The sequence below is a fragment of the Cydia amplana genome, chromosome Z, assembly GCF_948474715.1.
Source record: "Cydia amplana chromosome Z, ilCydAmpl1.1, whole genome shotgun sequence".
NCBI classification, from domain to species: Eukaryota; Metazoa; Arthropoda; class Insecta; order Lepidoptera; family Tortricidae; genus Cydia; species Cydia amplana.
Window position 1 is genome coordinate 8,180,771 of NC_086096.1, and position 21,836 is coordinate 8,202,606.

The window sequence follows — 21,836 nt, forward strand, 5'->3', positions numbered from 1 at the left end:
GAGGTTATATTTTGTTCAGTATTGTAGTTATAATAATTAAATTATTCATTTTGGGTTTCATTGTATTTTGTCTACAGCTTTTTTTCGAGAACACCAGATAATATATAGTTTATTTTGGTGTTAATTATAGTGTTTCTTCAGATTTATTTAGTATTATTGTAATTCTAGTTTAGTTTTAACATGCGGCATTAAAATTTATGATCAACTTTAAAAACAAGTTTGACATGTATATTTCAAATAGTTTTCACAAACAAAAAACGGTGCAAGAGAGAGAGAGAGATTTAAGGTAATAAATTGATATTTCGCAGGGAAATTACTTAGACAAAAGTACGGTTGTGAATTTATGTGCTGCTTGAACAGTCAGCCTAGTCATCCTGAGCCCTAGTATTGTAGGTAATTGTGTGCCAGCAATACGTGTTAGTATGATAAATCAGATGGCTATGGAAAATAAATAATATCTCAATTTGCGCTGACTCATGTTCCAGATCGAAAAACGGTAGTAAATTAAAGTAGTGATGTGATTCTTACTTAATCGGTTCAGTGGTTAGAGAAATTCTGCGGAAAGTCGATACAATGGACGAATAGTCAGACACTTCGCTAATAGGGTTCATGTAGGAGGAAGTGCGAAAAAGACGCTGTTCAATTGCTATTATCACATTTCCTGTAAGAACGTTTAAATAAGGAACTCGCTTGTTACTCCTTCTGAAAGCTCCGCCACAACTCGACGTAGGGAAACGTCTGCCGTAAACGGTAAAATAAAATATATTTAGATAAAACCCCCGAGGGTATAAATGAGTCTGGAAATTCGTCGTTCAAATATACTTTTGATATAAAATTGAGCGATTAATTTAATAGCAAAATACCATGTAAAAGAATAGTACATTATTGCAGAGGCCGGGAAAGGGCAATTCGTGGATGAGTTTCGATTTTGTCGGACGACGCGAAGCGGAGTCCGACAAAGAAGACGAATCCACGAATTGCTATTCCTGCCGAGGCATATATAGTGCTTTTCTCCAAACATGCGAGGAAATAAGGTAAAATAATAATTATTTAAGCATCAAGCATCACTCAAATCGAACCTTCACATCAAAAATGTCAAAAACAATTTCCCTCTTTAATTAATTTTTAAAAGTTAAGGGTACAAACTTATTCTGCCAGTCAGTACCATTCAATATTCGTTCATTAAATATAATTGTGCAATATAGTTGGTCAAACCAATTTGTCAGTCAGTAAGAACTATACCCATCCTTTACTTTTGGGTGCTAGTACTAGTGTAAGACAAAGATAGTATGATTCTCTCTGTCTATGTTTGAAATGAGAAAGTCCTTTGACAAACTATATAAGCTTTATAAACACGGATGAGATCCTTAAAAAAATATAAAAATAATCTTTGATTTTATTAAGCAGTATTCGCACGATCATACACGAGCACAACGGTCTTGTAAGAACGAGACAAGTAAGGTGGTTTATCTTACTATCTCACTCTATCCTATAGCTTGAAATGATAGCTGATCGGGTCGTGTAGACGCGGCTCGCGGCTATAATAATTGGCTGTTTGCGTTTTTTATTTTTAAAAAGTAAAAAACACTACAGTAATAAGTTATTACTGTAGTGTTTTTTTCATTCCCGTCCGCTAGAACAGGACAGCGATAGTTTGATTTTTTTTTAATAGAGTTTGACAATAACGAAGAACTTCCCGTACTATTTTTGCTACAATAAGGTGAACATTTCCGAGCATATTGGAGAAAAATATTTTAATGGGCATTCAGTACGAGGGCTGGTCCGAAAGTTGTTAGCTGCTCCGGTTCTACTCATGCAAATCATATTTCTGGACACAAATTCAATAACGTCGGATGTGAACATCTGACCAAAAATGCCTAAACATTTTCATTTATCTAGAATAATGAGTACAAAGACCTAATTAAATACTAACCAACAGTCATGGATACCAATTTATGAAACTCCATGTGTGCTATAATTTTTAACCAACTTCAAAAAAAGCAGGAGGTTATGAATTCGACCGTATTTTTACAAGCTTTTCTTTAGTGTGAAACTGTCCTGTTGTCTGTGTCTGTAATCAAATCTTGCAAGTTAAATTTGACCCCTTTCCCATTTTCCCATTGAGCTGAAATTTGCATACTTAATGTACCTAAGTCGGGTGACAATGAAGAACAACTATTAGGTTAATCTTGCTACGATTATGACCACTTTTTGTTTTACGCGGGACAAGCTTAAACTTATTCCTACGTAACTTTCAGTTGTCAGTTGTTGACCGTTGTCGTATAAACAGTTTAAAATATGTCTCACGAAAGTTTAATATCGATTAACTTTCAGTTCTTTATTATAGCAGAGTTTCACTCACCAGTCCGCTGAGCATGTAATGGTAAGTTCTCCGGCCCAATTGCACTTTCCGAACATGTTCTACCAGAATGCTTTTGGCATTTTTTGCGTTGCAATCGAGAACAATACGCTTGTTGCCCCACCGGTCATGTTGTTCCAGTGCCAGCAAAAAGTCCATCGCTTCCGATGCGTTGGTAATCCGTTTCACAAGAGAGATCCGGAACACCGTGCGGCCTGGCTGCATTGATTGATACAGCTGTTGTAGACGTAGTAATCCTGTATAAATACAATTAACGTTCATTGTCACTTTGGCTTGCCTCATCTTAAGGTTAACGTTTGAAATTAATTTCCTAAATTTTTTATGCATTTTGTTTGTTAGGCATAGGTAAAGGTACCGTAAGATCTTAATGAAAAAAATCCTTAAGTATTTTTTTGCTATATAAATGGTTTTATTTGATTCATTTATTTATTTTATTTATTTGGAGATCCAACAGCTGTGATATTAACATAAAGACTATAGTAGATAACAGGAAGCCACAGGTAGTGACATAATACTAAACTAATAGAAATGGTTTTGGGAAATTTAATCGGTAAATTTACTAATAGAAAAAGAAGTAAGTACAAAACAAACGTAAGTTTTTGTGATCATAACCTAAATTTGTAACGTTATGTAGGTATATTACTGATCTTTTGTTGTTTGTTGCTAGCCGCGAAAATGTAATATTTTTTGTGCATTTTGACATGATAATGGCATGTGATAATTTTATATAAAAATGGAAATATAATATAATAGCGGAAAACGAAGCATTTAATTATCAGTTATGTATGTACATATTAAATTGATAAAAAAATACGAATTTACCAAAGCGAACTACTTATGCCATTTAGTTTACTTAAATGTACAAAAGGCAAACGCCAAAGTTAACGGAAAACAAAAACATCCTGTACTTATACGAATTGTACCCATTCTCACTGTTCTTGAATACGCTGCCTCTGGCCCACTACAGGGTAGGTACCACCTGTCCCTGCTATTTTCATATAGCAACCGCAAAATATTGCACTAATAAGAAATGTATTAGTAACACTCAGTAACACTCACTAACAAATATACCAAGCACTTTACGTAGATACAGTTGCGTGAACATAACAAAGATAATAGAACATATAGAACACTGACAATGCCAGAAGCATTTATACCCTGCTCTATTTTCCAGTTCCCCTAAACCAATTCGAGTCCACGCGAATTTTATCGAATTAAACGCCCCATATAAAACAAGCGGAACGAAAAAGGGACAAAAGCGTGCTCGGAGGAGGCAAAAAATAAAAACTCTTTTGCTCTTCATGAAAGGGCGCCTAAGCTGGAAGGTATGAACGATATATACCCGATGAAAAAGATAATACAACGCGTAAAATTCGATTCGCAACCATTTATTTCGGGTGTTTAAATGTATTAGACAATTATTTAAATCGAAAGGAAAGAGATTTGTTGGGTTGATATCAGGCGTCGTTATAAAATAATATTCATCAAGAGTAAATTATTGGGAATTTACAAAATAGTAATGTCCGAATTGAGCATTCATTAATTACGGCAGTGGATTGGCGTGCGGATGAATTTGGTGTGAATCAAATCCAATGGGATTATACGTTCAGTTAACGATTTTCTCACTGTTTTACTCCATCATATGAGTGTAAGTTTATTGAGAATCCGCGTCCTGCATAATCGATGGCATACTTACATGCATAATCAGTTACTGTAATAATTACCTAATTAAAAGCAATGAATTAACTCAAACTGTATAACAACTGCACACTTCATATAAAATTATATAAATATGACGGGAAAATATTACTAAAATCAAGTTAATCTCACAATAAGCTCAATAAACCTTGTGATGAAGATGACAATTAAATAATAATAATATGTAATTTGATAAATACTTGTGTACATTTAAGACTACTGTAACCTGTAAGCTCTGCTGAGCTCTCACTAAACGTTTCATCAATACAAATTCTAAAATCTTTACAAATGCACTCGTTATGTAGGCCGGCGATGTGATATCGTGACCTAAGCCGCTTCGCGTACACGCAAGTGGAAATCCAAAACAGTTTCGTTGTTGAGAGATAAATGTGCGGCTGGAGATGCGGTGAAAGTTTCACCCGCACCCGGACTATTCTCACCATGTGTCGCATTTGAACTCGTGACCCTTGAGGTTTTCCACTGTCGTCACCCGACTAATGGCTTATGACGTACCCCCTTCAGTCGCCCTGTGTGTCCCGAGATCAATTATGAACTTGACGATCCCAAAATCAGATCTCTTTCCTTTGCAGCTGATTTACATATGTTGCCTCTTTATGTATTTCTAATCTCAATAACGTGGAATAAGGACGGAATATTATACACACCTATTATCCTGGTATAAATGAAACATTATTGAATTCTGTCAATTTCTTATGCAGCATAAAAATAAAGATTTTACGATAGGTTCTCAATAAAACAGAGTTCATTGTAAATAAAACCAAGGGATCACTACAAGATAAATGTTTACCTACTGTATAACATCTACTTTTATACATTGTTCAAAATTTGCATATTTAAGTATGTAAGAAACAACTAAGTAGTACTACTGGCGGTGCTAATTAGCTTCGATCATACACAGGTTGAAGGGATTTTCCTCCGCTATAAGAATTACATAATGTCATTTTTTTACATATAATTACATCTAAAAATCTGTAATTGCGTTGTAGCTGTGATGGCTAGTTAATATTTTTTTACGTATTTTATTTTTACATACATTATAATTATTATAATTCTCTTTATTTATTTATCTTCTTAGTTTAGGTTTTTTTACAATATGAATATAAAAGTAAAATAAAAAACACAAAACAATATAAAAATACATATAAACATATTACAAAAAAACCTAACCTAGGGTGCCGCCAGCAGCGGGGCGAGGCCCAAGCTGCCGGTGGTTAGGGCCGCAGAGAGAGGAACCGGCGGACTATCCGCGCCGTGTCCAAGATCACCGCCTTCTGCATCTGACCCTTGATCCAACCACCTAGCGAGAGTTTCTCAAGATGTTGGTCGAGGCTCTTCGCTATTAGACCGTTCACTGAAACGACTATCGGGACAATTATCGTCGAATCAACATCCCACATGGCGGTTATCTCGTGAGCCAAATCTAGGTACTTACTGGACTTGTCCTTCTCGGCTTTCACGAGATTCTCATCATGGGGGATGGTGATGTCAACGAGCACGGCCCGGCGTTGCGATCGATCTATTATCACAATGTCAGGCTTATTGGCTACAATAGTCCTGTCTGTGATGATAGATCGATCCCAATAGAGTGTGGCACGACCATTCTCGAGAACTGGCGCAGGTGAATACTTGTAGTACGGTACTTCGCGGTCCACAAGGTCGTATAGGAGAGCAAGCTGCTGGTGAATAATCCTGGCTACGAGATTATGTCTGTGCAAGTACTCGCCGTTAGAAAGATGAGAGCAACCGGAAATGATATGAATTATTATTCTCTTTATTTATTTATCATCTTAAGTTAGGTTAATTTATAATATGGATATAAAAATAAAATACAAAAACACTTACAAAAACAATACAAAATACTTATAAACATATTATAAAAAAACCTAACCTAGGGTGCCGCCAGCAGCGGGGCAAGGCCCAAGCTGCCGGTGGTCAGGGCCGCAGAGAGAGGAACCGGCGGACTATCCGCGCCGTGTCCAAGATCACCGCCTTCTGCATCTGGCCCTTGATCCAACCACCTAGCGAGAGTCTCTCAAGATGTTGGTCGAGACTCTTCGCTATTAGACCGTTCGCTGAAACAACTATCGGGACAATGATCGTCGAATCAACATCCCACATGGCGGTTATCTCGTGAGCCAAGTCTAGGTACTTACTGGACTTGTCCTTATTATTATTATTATTCAGAGCCCACTGTGTCCCACTGCTGGGCAAAGGCCTCCCCCCTCTTCCTCCACTCGTCTCTATTTAGTGCAATATCTGGCCAGCCTCTCAGGAAGGAGTCCAAGTTATCCCGCCATCGCCGACGATCGCATTATAATGCGTTGTGTAATTGTATTACATATATTATAATACATCCATTCAAATGTTGATAATAAGTACATACTTATACATATACCTACCTACGAATATAGTGTTGACTGTTGGCAATCCATTTTGCGCCAATTTTATTGATGGTTTGTTGTGTTCTCTTCGTTCAATCGCGCCCATTTTCTTACTTTACATAAGCTGCAAATTGGGTTAGAATGACGAAGTAGGTATGGTGTGTTGCCGAAAAAAAATGTTGGTAAAATAATTTATTTTCGTGTCCCGTACGACACGGCTTGTGATGGAAAAGCATTTGCTACCTCCGAAAATACCGAGAGTGTTGACTTATTTTATGTCCATTATTTTCATGTTTTTGTTCTTACAATGCCTGTGTGTTAACATGAATCAGTTAAGAAATAATACGTGTTGTGGCGTCGTTATCTTTTCACACAGTGATTTGTTTACCAGTAGTCGGTCGGCGACGCGTGCAGATCGAGCCGGGGACTTTTGTTTAGCGTCAGTTATGCGAGTCGTCTATTATCCGCGCCTTGCGATAGCGAAACATTGTAAATGAACTTGTAAAATCTAAAATTAGATCGCACCGCCACTATTTTTAACGTAATGTTTGAGGCCTGCCACTATAGTCTACTATACCTATTATACATAACTATAATATGTAAGTATGCCTGTATGGGCGTACAGTACGAGGGTTGGTCCGAAAGTTGTTAGCTGCTCCAGCTCTTCTCATGCGTTTTTAGGGTTCTGTAGCCAAATGGCAAAAAACGGAACCCTTATAGATTCGTCATGTCTGTCTGTCTGTCTATCTGTCTGTTTGTCTGTCTGTCCGTCCGTATATCACAGCCACTTTTCTCCGAAACTATAAGAACTATACTGTTGAAACTTGGTAAGTAGATGTATTCTGTGAACCGCATTAAGATTTTCACACAAAAATAGAAAAAAACACAATAAATTTTGGGGGTTCCCCATACTTAGAACTGAAATTCAAAAAAATGTTTTTCATCAAATCCATACGTGTGGGGTATCTATGGATAGGTCTTCAAAAATTATATTGAGGCTTCTAATATCATTTTTTTCTAAACTGAATAGTTTGCGCGAGAGACACTTCCAAAGTGGTAAAATGTGTGTCCCCCCCCCCTGTAACTTCTAAAATAAGAGATAGATAAAACAAAAAAATTGGTTTGAACGAGATCTAGTAAGTAGTTTTTTTTTAATACGTCATAAATAGCCTAAATACGGAACCCTTCATGGGCGAGTCCGACTCGCACTTGGCCGCTTTTTTAATATTATTTATACCACTGTGAGGTAATATTTCAGTACTTATTGAGGTGGTGTACAATCATTTTTAGAAAAATCATAGTTGGACTTTTAATATCCTTCGATTTTTTGATTGAATATAAAAATGCAAGCCACTCGTAGAGGATTTACTAGACATGTCAGCAAAAAATGAGGTACCTACATACAGTCAGCACATAAAATCGTGTGCACGAAAATACGGCTACCATTGACTAAGAATACGTATAAAACGGACTTAATACCACAAAGCGAATAAAATATCGAGTTCATTTAGTAAAAATATCAAAGGCAAAGCGAATAGTTCCCGGCCCATAAGACAAAGCTCGAGCTTGAGTCACCCAAGCCACTTGGAACATTTCCAAACCAGTCTGCTCTAGGGATAATTATAGTAGAGATTAAATTATAGACATTTCCAAAGTACTTCAAAAAGTGTATTTCTATTTATACGATTTTATTGCATTATTACTGGATGGTAATTAACAATACAATAAAAAATATATTGTTATTTTCGTGCATGACGGATCTGTACCTAAGTAGCAGCTGAAGTGATCCAAATACGACTTTTATGTCCTAAAATACGTACACATTACACCGTATGTGTTATGTATAAATATGTCGCAGCCATATGGTCTAGTTAGCTAGCTAATTAGCCGCCTAGGCCAACAGAAAATCATTGACAAAAGGCACCTAATAAAGTACCTTAATTGTCATCACTCATCAGTGACAAGGTACATAACTCATAAGTCCAAGGTACTTATTAGATGCATTTCAAAAAGAGGCATGAGTCCGTAAATTAATTTATCAGCATGACATGATACTTAACATGGTCATCTAATTTAGAATAATCTATCTATAAGTACCACAAAACTTCGTGTCGGAAAATTGTCGTGACGGAAGATTATCAAAACTGAGTGTCTTATAAGCATTTTTAAAACTCAAAACACAAGCACCCTTATTTATATTCGGCGGTTTGTTAGAACCACTCAAGTCAAGGTATACTCTCGACAAAATTTACGACAGTGCATAAATATCAATTCTCCGGTTATTTGCAATAAATTCACATTTTGATGTTGAGGTCTGGTTGAGTGCGGAACTTTTTCGTAGCATTATTTTTAACCTTTTTGTATATTTCATTCGTAATTTCGAGATTGTGAAAACATGATGCTTTATATTTCTGCCATAAAATACCAGTTTATACTTATAAAAATTTAAATACATTGCTTTTGTTTGAATCCGCTAATGCACTTCTTTGTTCTTGGTGCCTCTTCAGCGTTGTTGTTTGAAAATTGTGCCACTTCGTCTCGAGATTGCAGAGTTGGTGATTTGTTCTGGCCTTATACCTGAAGTTTAGTGACTATTCATTAAATGTCTTTTGATGTAGGCACCTACAGTATCTTTCACAAAAGCTTTATAGCTCTATATTGAATTCGACTTAAATATCTGAGGCTACCACAAAATTAAAATACAAAACAGATTTTTTTTACAAATAACATATTGTCAACTAATCTATAGCTTGGAGTTCGTGAAATAAAAGCGGGCGCGAACTAATCACCTTAGTGTAGTTACAGTGTACAAGTTAGTTAGGTATAAGTCTTTTCTTTATGTGTAGGTATTGTATAACTATATGACCTTATACGGAAATAAATGATATTCTATTCTATATTCTATTTTAATCAAAAATACATTTCAATACCTTACTACCGACATCGGTAAGCCTTTTATAAAAACTAAAAAATACTCTGACCATGCTAACTTTGCACAAACTTTGGCATAAGAATGCATACCTACCTATTCCTAAAAGCTCCATAATTGACGTAGCACTTGGCATGAAAACGTGGTCCGACTCTTGATACCTATTTACATAACTACAGTCAAAACTAATTGACTGTAATGTATAATATTAAAGCATAATGATTGAGTAAAATTCTTATTTTAATAAGGACAAATAAGAGAATATCTAGTTTCACGTGCCAAGTGACAGCTGGGAGTGTAATATAGTTCAACATGATTGATCGGAGCCGTATTCCTGAAATGAATCCTGAATGCACTCCTGGTGCATGTGTGTGCCGGTGACATGTGACGTCTTGTGAAAATGCGGTCGCGCGTCGCCTTGAATAAATTGAATCCTGATATGATCTCTGCACAGAGTAGTGGGTAGTCAGTGAGTTTATTACATATACTGAAAAGGAATGAACATATTTTCTAAGAGGCACAATATTAAAGTTACCTAGATGGGATTTAGGTACCTATTGGATTTACGAAACACTCAAATAAATAAATACTATATGACATTATTACACTAATTTAATAAATCCCACAGTCAAAAAGGCACTTAGACGTGGGTACTTAGACAACGATATATACAAAATATAAATATTTATAAATACCTACTTAAATATATAGAAAACACGCATGACATCCGTGCTCATTACACGAATAAAATGCCCTCACCAGGATTTGAACCCGGGACCATCGGCTACATAGTCACTACCCACTAGGCCAGACAGGTCGTCAAAATCTATAGAAAGTATAGTTACTTACTCATTTTCACTTAAATTCAATTAGAAACTGCAACTGTTTCACAGTTTTATTCACATAAAAAAAAAATTTTGATGATTTATTTAACCAAACAGGATTATAATTATATTTTATGCAACCGTTGTTTAAGAGAGGTCAAAAAAGGCGAGTGGCGTGAGTAACAATTTGAGGCGAAGCCGAAAATTGTTAATAAAGACGCCACGAGTATTTTTTGACTCAGTTAAACAACGTTACATACAATACTTTTTCTACGACCAAGCACTTACTTTGCATTCAAGAAGTAGCAAAAATGGAGGGTACGGGCGGGAAAAGAATGAATGAATGAATGAAATTAAAGAAAAACATGTCTATGGTTCACTTATTTGTCAGAGATGACATTTAAAATAAGGTTGGCAACACTGTATTTCATTCAATATTCTTTAAGTGTCATTACACGAAGTATCGTAAAATCGCCAAAAAGATACTGGGTGTATGCCCAAATTCTTTTTTGGGGAATAGATTAAAGACTGCTTGACAACTATAAGATAGGGGTTTAAAGGTGTGTGCAAGATCCTTTAAATGACAAATAAAAGTACGGGAGTAGAAAAACATAAGTACGGCTGTGTCAATATGAAATATTTTATCTGTGCACTTAGTACTGGGCTATCTGTGTTTGAATTTGAAATGGGTTTTATCAGTATACATCGAGCATAACGAAATGTAATATTGGTATATCAGAACTTAACATAATCAAGATTCAATGTATGTAGGTATGTAAGAAGTTAGTAGGCAACTTTTTAAAATAAATCGTTCTTCGGCAGATCGATTTTTAAAACGGACGCCTACAATGCGCTCACTGTATGTCATTTCGGTAAAGGATACATATACTAAACTGATCAACAACAAACATAATTTTCGTTCCTAGTACTAATACCGTATATAATACATATATCCATCATACAATACATACGCACGTACACTATGCTAAACAATAGGAATGTTAGCTGAGCGAGTAAAACCTTAGTCACGTGATTAAAATGTACCAGTACGAAAGCGACGTCCCATCTTAGTCGTACCGGTTTTCATAGTATCAAAACCTTTTCGACACGCTTTTTTTTCCATTCATAACTAACAAATCTTATTTCTGCCACTTTAGCTATGAAACACTAAAAAAGTGCGAAGGAGAACCACTAGCACGAGATCTTAGTGTAAGGCCTGAGTGGACGTTCGAGTTGGGCGTGCGGCGTGCATGTTAAACAAATGCAAGCGTATAGGAGCGGCCTTAGTGCACGCTGCTCAAATTACTTGTGAGCCCGACGCCACGCTGCACGCCCCGCCGAACGCTCCGCTTTGAGCGTCCACTCAGGCCTTACACTTAGGTCCACCACCTTGCATTTTGGAGACAAGATCAGATCAGGTACAAGTAAGAGCTTATTCGTTGCCGCTGCAAAACAAAATGCGCAGGGAGGTGCAATTGCGTTAAAAAAACTAAAATGCACGGACCTATGTGCATGTAGTGGCAATTGCGAACAATAGATATCGTATTTTAACCCGCATTTATTTTCAAACATCTCCTAGGTAACTAAAAATATGTTAAAATTTTATCACATTTATAATAACCAGGCATCGGAGTTTTTATCGCATGGTAAGACTAATAGCAAGCTATGGAGTCGACATTTGCCATAAATGTAAACTCTTATTCATACTCATACTCATGATTAATTTTATTTAATATGTAGTAACTATTTAGTAATCTGTTCTCGATTACTAAATAGTTACTACGTATATGAGTTTAATGATGATATGACACAGATATGTTTTAAAATAAATGTATGTTTTAATTGGGTGAGTTGTACTTCACAACTCAAGCACACTATAGCAGATTTTTCATATGGCTCTATCCATGCCAAAATTGCAGCTATTTCTGGGTTAGGCATAATAATTAATTATGGAATATTCCACAACGTATTTACCACTTACAGATATAAATAACTACTACGTTTGCAATCACCAGTGATTGACACATGACAAATACTAATCAATTTTATCAGCGGTCAGTACCTACATGACATTAGGTCTTTCGCAGCGATGTAGTTTGTATAAGTAGTTGTATGTTAAAATAATTGAAGTTATGAATTCATAATGTAATAGAAAAATATTTTTATATATAATTCGACTAAGATAATATACACGACCGACCGCTCTAAAGGCATTTTAAGATAAATGAAATATGTAAATGAGTATGAGTATGAATAAGAGTTTACATTTATGGCAAATGTCGACTCCATAGCTTGCTATTAGTCTTACCATGCGATAAAAACTCCGATGCCTGATAATAACTCTTCGGGCGAAAGTTTTCCCAACATCTTTATTTATATATTTAATTTATCACGTCCAGAAGTAATTTATTAATTTAATCTACAACCAGAATAATAACAACTTATCAGAAATCATCTAAACATACTTAAAAATCCTAAAGCTGCATACCGCTCTTACAATGCAGGTACGCCGCGCGACACAAACCATTTATTTTAACGAGAGTTATAAAAGAAAAATGTCTGACAAGTTTATTATTCTGTAAAAGAAGGATAACTGGGCTATTCACAGGTATTTTTTTTTCTAGAGCAAATCCTCATACTTTTAATTCTGTAGAGGATTTTCGAAAAAAAAGTGTAAAGATTTTTTTTTTAATTTTGGATGTCTCATATTGTTTGTATGGGTGAGTGAAAATTTAGTCACAGAAATGAATTCCTTATCCTCGAATTACACGAAAAAGACACCAAACTTGATATAGTTGCTAGATGTATGCAGATATAAAATTTAGAGTGAGGCGCGCCGGGGGCACTTTCCCCCCCTCACCTGCCCACCTGCTGGGGGGGACCTCTCGGCAACCGGGCGAAATCAGCTCTGATCACCCCCAGGAACACCTGTTCCAAGCGGTTTGCTTTGTCTCCAAAATGCAAAGTCCCCTTAGAAAACAGGATCTAAGATCTCGTACTACACTGCCAGGAACGAATCCTTTTACATTTACATGAATTATTAAAATATAGATTTGTACACATACGGAAAGAAAATTTTCCCTTTAAATAATCCATTATTTAAATATAAAAAAATCACCATTTTGCCGGTGATTGTCATAAGTCTTAATTCACTATCACCAAAAAATAGAAGAAAACTTGAAATAGAAAAGTAAATTTTAAAGTACATCGGTGAAAATAAAATCTTTTGATTGATTTGCAAATTAACTAAGTATTAATGTCGTTAAAAAGGAATGACGATTCTACAAGTTGACGGAATCTGAAAGGAATAACAATTTTTACCTTATAAAAGGAAACAAATGCTGATTAGATGCAGTTTGTGCAATCGAAGCCCTGCAATTTTGGTGGGAGTCATAAAAATTTACGTTCAAACCGGCAAATGTGCGGCGATAATCGAGTAAAGCCCGTGTCACATTTTACCAAATCTGGTGCATCGGAATGGTCTGCACAAACTGCCGTGACATATTTTTTTTATCGCCTAACTGAATCACTAAAACGTTTTGACGCATACGTGATTTTTGGTGAACAAGAATCATTTTTAATAAAGTTAATAAAGGTATTTACGATTCGACAAAAATGTAGCCCTTAATTTTTATACGATTGTCACAGAGAGTATGACATGTAATTTGTTTATCAAAAAGGTGTGAATTTTTTACAAAACAAAAGTTGAAGTCTCGTCGTCTTAAATTACAAGAGGTATGTTCTTCACTTTCCGAAAGAAAAGTTTTTCAAAACTTTTCCTGAGAGTGTAGGCGGGTCCTAACTGTCGGAGGTGAAATATGTAAATAGCTAGCAAGCGTTCAAATAATAGTCTTTCTGGAGATTTAGAGGTTTAGTAACCTCATACATTTTAGGATGAGATTTTAATGGAGAGATTTTATATAGTATTTACGAGGGTTAGTCGGAAAGTTATTAGCTGCTCAGGCTCTACTCATACGATTTGTATTAGGTATTTTTACCGTTGTGAGAGATATTTTAATGCTAATTATGGCCATGAAAAATAAGTTATTAGCTATATCCGTATACCGTTTTTTATTATAACAAAATATTTTATTGTTAATAGTGTTTTATTCAAATAAAAATATTATATAAATCTTTCATTACATCAAGTATTAGTATAGTAACTAGTCGCTTGATTATTATAATTGCTCATTATAAAATAAAATAGCATGCCGTAATGGAAACAGATTGAAGCATCCGAAGGAAGCAAATTTACGCTTTATAAAACCTCCATTTCTGTTAACAACACAATAAAGAGAATGCAGTAAGCCGGCTTGACTTCCGAGCTCACCCCGTTCGCAGTTTACCTTTATCTTAATATTCACTGATATTAAAAAGTTAATCCGCAAAAATAACAGGAGCAGCCGGCGGTCGCTGTTATCACAGACGTCTAAGAAAAACAAGGCCCGTGCTTAAAATGCAAAGGTAAAAATATTAACCAATTCCTGTGTTTTCCTCTGCTCGAGTTGAGTTAAAACTTTTCCTATATGGAAATCGAAAACTAATAGTGATATCCATTCAATGGTGAAGAGAGAAAGGTAATGTTTTTACAGAGTTTGGTTCAAGTGTGATTTAAGCTTACGATCATTTTACGTGGTTATAAATTAAAATAACATTTTTTGGTGAAACGAATTAAAAAAACCGGTCAAGTGAGAGTTTGATTAACTCGCGCACCGAGGGCTACATACATACTTTCAATTACGAGACTCATGCAACTATAAACACGAAAGATTTTTGACCAGAAGTATATATAATAAGTATACTTGTGTACAGTATTGTAGTAAGTACTTCGTTTCGGAATGTATAGGTACTGAAGCTCTTTCCTTAGTACATCTTAATAGTCATGCTTGTTATGAAAAAAAAGCTGCACTTTTGGAGGAAAGCAAGCCGCTTTGCACGATGATAGTGGAGGCCCATTAAAACATTTTTTTCGAAGAACCCGTAATTTCGTCCCTTAGAGGCCGAGGTGAAGCGAGGTCTGTTAGAAACAGAAAAAAAATCCTACAAGTTTTACGGATCATCCAATTTCGTTAAATTTGGTGTCAATTGAAAGAAAATTACATTTTTCATTATAAAAAAAATAAAAACAAAATATTTTTAAAGAAAAATAGTGTGAAAAGATTGAAAACCTATTTTTTCCTTTTACGGTTTATTTGTGCAAATAGTGTCTTCCACATTGAATAATGTTTAGAAAAAAGTACTGTACCATAAAATTAAACACATTTTTCATCATATACTGAAAACCGCATCAAAATCGGTTAAGCAGTTTATGAGATCCATATTTCAGAAGTTGGCTTAGTTTTATTTATTTATTTTATGGACCAAGAAGCATGTAAATCAGTGTAAATTTTAAGTATTTTGTGGGTATTTACTTTGTCTATTTTAAAAATATGTGTATATGTTCCCAAAAAACTGGACAAGTGCGAGTCGGACTCGCGCACGATAGGTTCCGTACCATTACGCAAAAAACGGCAAAAAATGTACGTTTGTTGTATGGGAGCCCCACTTAAATATTTATTTTATTCTATTTTTAGTATTTTTTGTTATAGCGGCAACAGAAATACATCATCTGTGAAAATTTCAACTGCCTGGCTATTACGGTTCATGAGATACAGTCTGATGTTTACCACTTCTGTTCCGTTTGGACAGACGGACGGACAGACGGACAGCGGAGTCTTAGTAATAGGGTACCGTTTTTACCCTTTGGGTACGGAACCCTGAAAAGATCTATTCGCCTTCATTCGTACTTGGCTCACATGGTACGCTGCACGCAACGTATGTTTGTGAAGTGCAGCTTGAGTTGAGGGAAGGTTAGTTACAAGTTTATTCTTTACTGTAAAAAACCGTTCTGTGCTCTGCATGCGCATCATACAATTTAATAAAATGGTTTCTATGGAACCAAATAAGCTTATAAAGGCAGGAGGTACTTCAGGATGCTACTGGACGCTGGACGTGTTGGAGTCTCAGGGCCTAAATAGGGCTGACGGAAAAAGGCCAGACGGTTTGACACTGCTGAAAACGCAGCCCCATTTGGGATGCGACGTGTGTAAGCTTGCCCCTTTACACCTCAGCCACAGGGCGCGTCGGAGCAGCCGCCGAAAATGCAGCAAAACTTAAACGAGCGAAATATTCCAATTTGGAGCCTGCCTACGAATTTATACATATATAGGTACCAGTAGCCGTAGAGACAAGCGGCTCTTAGGTAGTGTGCTGAGGCAAAAAATAACTATCAATAAGTTAGGACAATGACGCCTATGTGAAAAAAGGGGCGACCCTAGGTCCGGCGCATATTTAGTGTAACACACGTCGTTAGCCACACAGCGAAGCAACACGAGCAGCGTTATAGGCACAAGCTCATTCTGCATCCAAAAAGGAGTCAAACAGGATGATCGACCCACTATCTCCAAAGCTGTTTACCTCTTGCCTACAGGAAATCGTCCAGTAGCTGGTGGCTAAATGGGAAACAATGGACATTGACGTTGGCGAAATAAGGTTGAAAAACCTGCGTTTTTCCGAAGACATACCCCCTTATTCATAAACGTCTGCTAAGTTAATCAGTTGATGATCATCGTTTCTCCCTCTCTATGACATAACGGCAGATAGGGACAAACGACGATCATCAACTGATTAAGTTAGCAGCCGTTTATGAATAACGCCAATAGTCTTGTTTTCCCACACTGCACCTCATTTAGAGAAAATGTTAGACCTTACCAGCAAGTCTTGAAGTCAGATTCGAAATGAACAGGACAAAAACCCAGTTAATGGTCAATGGCGTGAAACGTAGGGTCACGGTAGATATGCAGGATATACAATTTCGTAGACGAATATACCTGCATGGGCCAGATAGAATCCTTCGATAATATGCAGTCCAAGGAAATCGATCGACGACTTGAAAACGCCTGGAAGAGCTTCTGGTCCACGAAGGGCCAACTTCCACTGGCATCAAAACACAAACACTTCAACATGTGTATCCTTGCTTATCCTAACAACCTACAGCGCATAAACTTGGTCATTAACAGAAGCCCAATAGTCCCGACTCAAGAATATGACAGTACTAAAAATCGCCATGTAAATAAAACTTAGCCAAATTCGAAAACTTGAATCTCATAAACGGCTTAACCGATTTTGATGGGGTTTTCAATATACGATAAGAAATATGTTTGATTTTATCATTTAGTGCTTTTTGTAGACTTTTTTCTATATGGAACACACTATTTGCAAAATTAAAGTGTAAAAGGAAAAAATAGGTTTTCAATTTTTTTTTACATTATTTTTGTATTTACATATTTTGTTTAAATTTTTTTTTAAGATAAAGAAAGTCATTTTCTTACAATTCACACCAAATTTAACGAAATCGGAGGATCCGTAAAATTTGTAGATTTTTTTTTCTGTTTATAATAGACCTCGCTTCACCTCGGCTCCTAAGGGACGAAATTACCGGTTCTTTGAAAAAAATCGTTTTATTGAGCCTCCACTATCATTGTGCAAAGCCACTTGCTTTCCTCTCAAAATGCAGCTTTCGGGCAAAAAAGCTTCATAACCAGTAAGACTATAATATCAGGGTATGAATTAGAGCTAGATTAGGTATGGATCTTGACAGATCAAGTGTTAAAAGTGACGTTTTTGATTGAAATAACGCCTGTTTTACGTTATATAGTTACGGTATACAATAAAGAGCTTTCTTATAACAGTAGTAAGCACGTCCACTTACCGTCATGCGAGTCATACATGTAGATGATCTCGGTCCACCCATACCACACGATTGTGTCTACAATTGCCTTGTGATAATCAGGCCTCATGCTCACTGCGTGGTCGATCAATCCCGACGAAGGCGGTATCACCTGTCAAAATATAAATCCTAGAGAATAGTAGGCATGTACTTAAAATCCGTATAAACGCGTTGGTTTTGGCGGCGGGTTTTTATAGAAATAGGTATTGGACAGCAATGTGCCAGCTACGCAAAAAACGCTTTAGAAGGAATCATAAATACAGGCATCATATCATTATTTAACATTTTTACTGTACAATATGTATGTCGTTGCTTCTATATTGCATTCTTCATAATTTCTGGAAACTTTTAATTATAGTTTGGCGTTTGACTAAACTCGGTCTTTTAAAATGTATGGAGTGGTCGAATTAATAAGTCCACGTCCATTTCAAGGAATCCATTTTTATGCCATCTACTTAATTATTATCTATGTGAAAAAAACTGAGTTGTTTCTCGGAAAACGTTCTCTGTTTTGTTTGGAAAATGTTCGCTCGCTCGCTCGCTCTTTGGGAAATATTTTCCATAGGAGGAAACTTTCTGGAGAACGGCACAACTCTACATTCAATATACCTACCTGAAAGGAATAATAAGACTATACAAAAAGAAATATAATACATAACTAATATTGAATTGGTTTAGGGTTTTAGTCCAAAAAAAAATATCAGAGCGAACGTCGCAATATTTTTTCATCAAGGCACATTAATAAAATCGTATATAAATCACCTGAATTATAAAAAATATTATTGTATAACAATTAAAGAAGAAACCATTTCCTTTATTATAATTTTCGTGAAATGAAATTGTCATTTCGAGACTTTGAACTTTGCCTTACTCTGAAATTACTTCAGCTTAATTAGTTTTGCCCTGTTCTACCTTGCAATAAAGCGATACGGATACATAAATAAACTGTGAAACAGCGAATTTCTAAGATCTATAAATCATATTTTACCTTCTCTGGGAACCATGGTGTCACAAACGGCATCTGAAAGGTGTTGGTGTAGGAATGGAGTGTGTCAAACGATTCCGGCGTCACCGCGCCGAGCATACCGAACACGCCGCGCGCAAATTGGTTGCATACTGAAACAAACACAACATGTAAGTAATGCACTGTCGGTATTTGTTCTTAAATTCCTCACATGCCAAACTTTGTCAGTGCGTGTAACCATGGGACTATTGGGACTACAACTTAAAGGCTTACGAAGAGCTTACAAAGACCGCTAGCTCACCACATAATTATAGACGAGGCTTTATTAATGTATATGTATATGTACCTATGTACCTAGTTGGTTACTAAGTTCCGTTACCAGAGTTTTCACGGAATAAAAGGAAAATATCTGGGTGACCGAGCGAAGCTCGGAAAACATATAATAACTCGAAAATGCGCGTTTTCCCAGAGATAAGACCTAGCTAGATCGATTTTTCGCCCCCGAAAACCCCCATATAGCAAATTTCATCGAAATCGTTAGAGCCGTTTCCGAGATCCCCGAAATATATATATAAATAAATAAATAAATATATAAATAAACAAGAATTGCTCGTTTAAAGGTATTAGATTAGATAGGTAGCGATTTTTAATTATTCGTGTATACAATTGTAAAGCTTATTTATTAATGATAAGCTTACAATACAACCTAATAAACATAGTTGTTCTGGTTTTGCAGAATTCCTTATAGAACTCGGAAAAATGGCGTAAAAAAAAGCGGCCAAGTGCGAGTCGGACTCGCCCATGAAGGGTTCCGTATTTAGGCGATTTATGACGTATAAAAAAAACTACTTACTAGATCTCGTTCAAACCAATTTTCGGTGGAAGTTTACATGGTAATGTACATCATTTTTTTTTTAGTTTTATCATTCTCTTAGTTTAGAAGTTACAGGGGGGGGACACACATTTTACCACTTTGGAAGTGTCTCTCGCGCAAACTATTCAGTTTAGAAAAAAATGATATTAGAAACCTCAATATCATTTTTGAAGACCTATCCATAGATACCCCACACGTATGGGTTTGATGAAAAAAAAATTTTTGACTTTCAGTTCAAAGTATGGGGAACCCCAAAAATTTATGGTTTTTTTTCTATTTTTGTGTGAAAATCTTAATGCGGTTCACAGAATACATCTACTTACCAAGTTTCAACAGTATAGTTCTTATAGTTTCGGAGAAAAGTGGCTGTGACATACGGACGGACAGACAGACGGACAGACGGACAGACGGACAGACGGACAGACGGACAGACAGACAGACAGACAGACATGACGAATCTATAAGGGTTCCGTTTTTTGCCATTTGGCTACGGAACCCTAAAAACCGTCTAAAGTACGCTCCCTGTTCGTGTCGTTTTTACATGCTATTTATTTCTAATCATATTAAGAATGTATCAGCTTTGCACAATTCGATAGCTTGATTATTCATCTTTAATTTAACATATAGTTTACATGGGTTTCTTTGATTAAACACATAGTCTACAGAGTTTTCCAAGCCTGCCTCCTGCACAATTGTCTAAATCTATACGTTTTCGTGCGAAACTGAAAAATATACAATGTTTGGAGGGGAATATCTTAGGGTATAACATTAGGGTCATCACAAAATTTACGGTAACTTAGAGGTCTCATTAAAATAAGCAATTGAATCTTCTGGCAAAGTTGCAAGATTGCATTAGACACACTTCTGTAAAGTATAATTTTCATAAATTGACCGCGTGTTTACGCCTTCACGTAATCTGGAGCTTTCCAAGGATTCCCATGAATTCTCCAACTGAATTTTATATTATTATATCATGTTTTATCGTTACAAAATAAGCTATCAAACTGTGCCAATTTTTTTATTATTTTAAGCATTATTTTATATTTAATGAGTTGAAAACCTTGTAACAGAACTTAGTAACCGACTAGGTATAACTAAGTACGTAAGTTTTTTACACAAAAGGCGGCAAAATTATTTTTTATAACATAACTAAAAGTTAAAAACGTATATGAAACATGGAATACATTTTAATCTGGAACTCATCTCCTAAGAGCAGGGCTCGGAACCGGTTTTATTATATAACCCAAAATGGCCCAATATAATTATTTTATGCTCTTTACGTAGGACTGAATCGTGTATTTACGTAACAACTTCGTATTATTAGATTGTCCCATTCAACATTAAATAATAAGCCAAAGAACCTAATATTACCGGTATTTTTTGTATGAAGAAAAAACCGGTTCCGAGCCTTGCCTAAGAGGATAGAAATTGTAGGTAAAATTTTATATGAGAGTACCTCTAGAGTTTGTCACTTTTTAGGGTTCCGTAGCCAAATGGCAAAAAACGGAACCCTTATAGATTCGTCATGTCTGTCTGTCCGTCTGTCTGTCCGTCCGTATGTCACAGCCACTTTTCTCCGAAACTATAAGAACTATACTGTTGAAACTTGGTAAGTAGATGTATTCTGTGAACCGCATTAAGATTTTCACACAAAAATAGAAAAAAAAACAATAAATTTTTGGGGTTCCCCATACTTCGAACTGAAACTCATAATTTTTTTTTTCATCAAACCCATACGTGTGGGGTATCTATGGATAGGTCTTCAAAAATGATATTGAGGTTCCTAATATCATTTTTTTCTAAACTGAATAGTTTGCGCGAGAGACACTTCCAAAGTGGTAAAATGTGTGTCCCCCCCCCCCCCCGTAACTTCTAAAATAAGAGAATGATAAAACTAAAAAAAATATATGATGTACATTACCATGTAAACTTCCACCGAAAATTGGTTTGAACGAGATCTAGTAAGTAGTTTTTTTTTATACGTCATAAATCGCCTA

At 35.9% G+C, this 21,836-nt stretch overlaps 1 protein-coding gene and 1 long non-coding RNA gene across 2 annotated transcripts in view; one reads left to right on the plus strand and one right to left on the minus strand.

Annotated features, from left to right (window-relative positions):
* LOC134661482 (uncharacterized) overlaps positions 1-1,118 on the plus strand; it is a 34,456-nt gene extending 33,338 nt beyond the window's left edge. The window contains exon 2 of the long non-coding RNA XR_010097961.1: positions 874-1,118. This is a non-coding gene — a long non-coding RNA (uncharacterized LOC134661482). The remainder of the gene's footprint in view (positions 1-873) is intronic.
* LOC134661449 (glutamate receptor 1) overlaps positions 1-21,836 on the minus strand; it is a 75,473-nt gene that overhangs the window by 40,225 nt on the left and 13,412 nt on the right. The window contains exons 3-5 of the mRNA XM_063517543.1: positions 18,990-19,117; positions 17,984-18,113; positions 2,363-2,616 (exon numbers count right to left, since the gene is read on the minus strand). Coding sequence (XP_063373613.1) covers positions 2,363-2,616; positions 17,984-18,113; positions 18,990-19,117 — 512 coding nt within the window. The remainder of the gene's footprint in view (positions 1-2,362; positions 2,617-17,983; positions 18,114-18,989; positions 19,118-21,836) is intronic.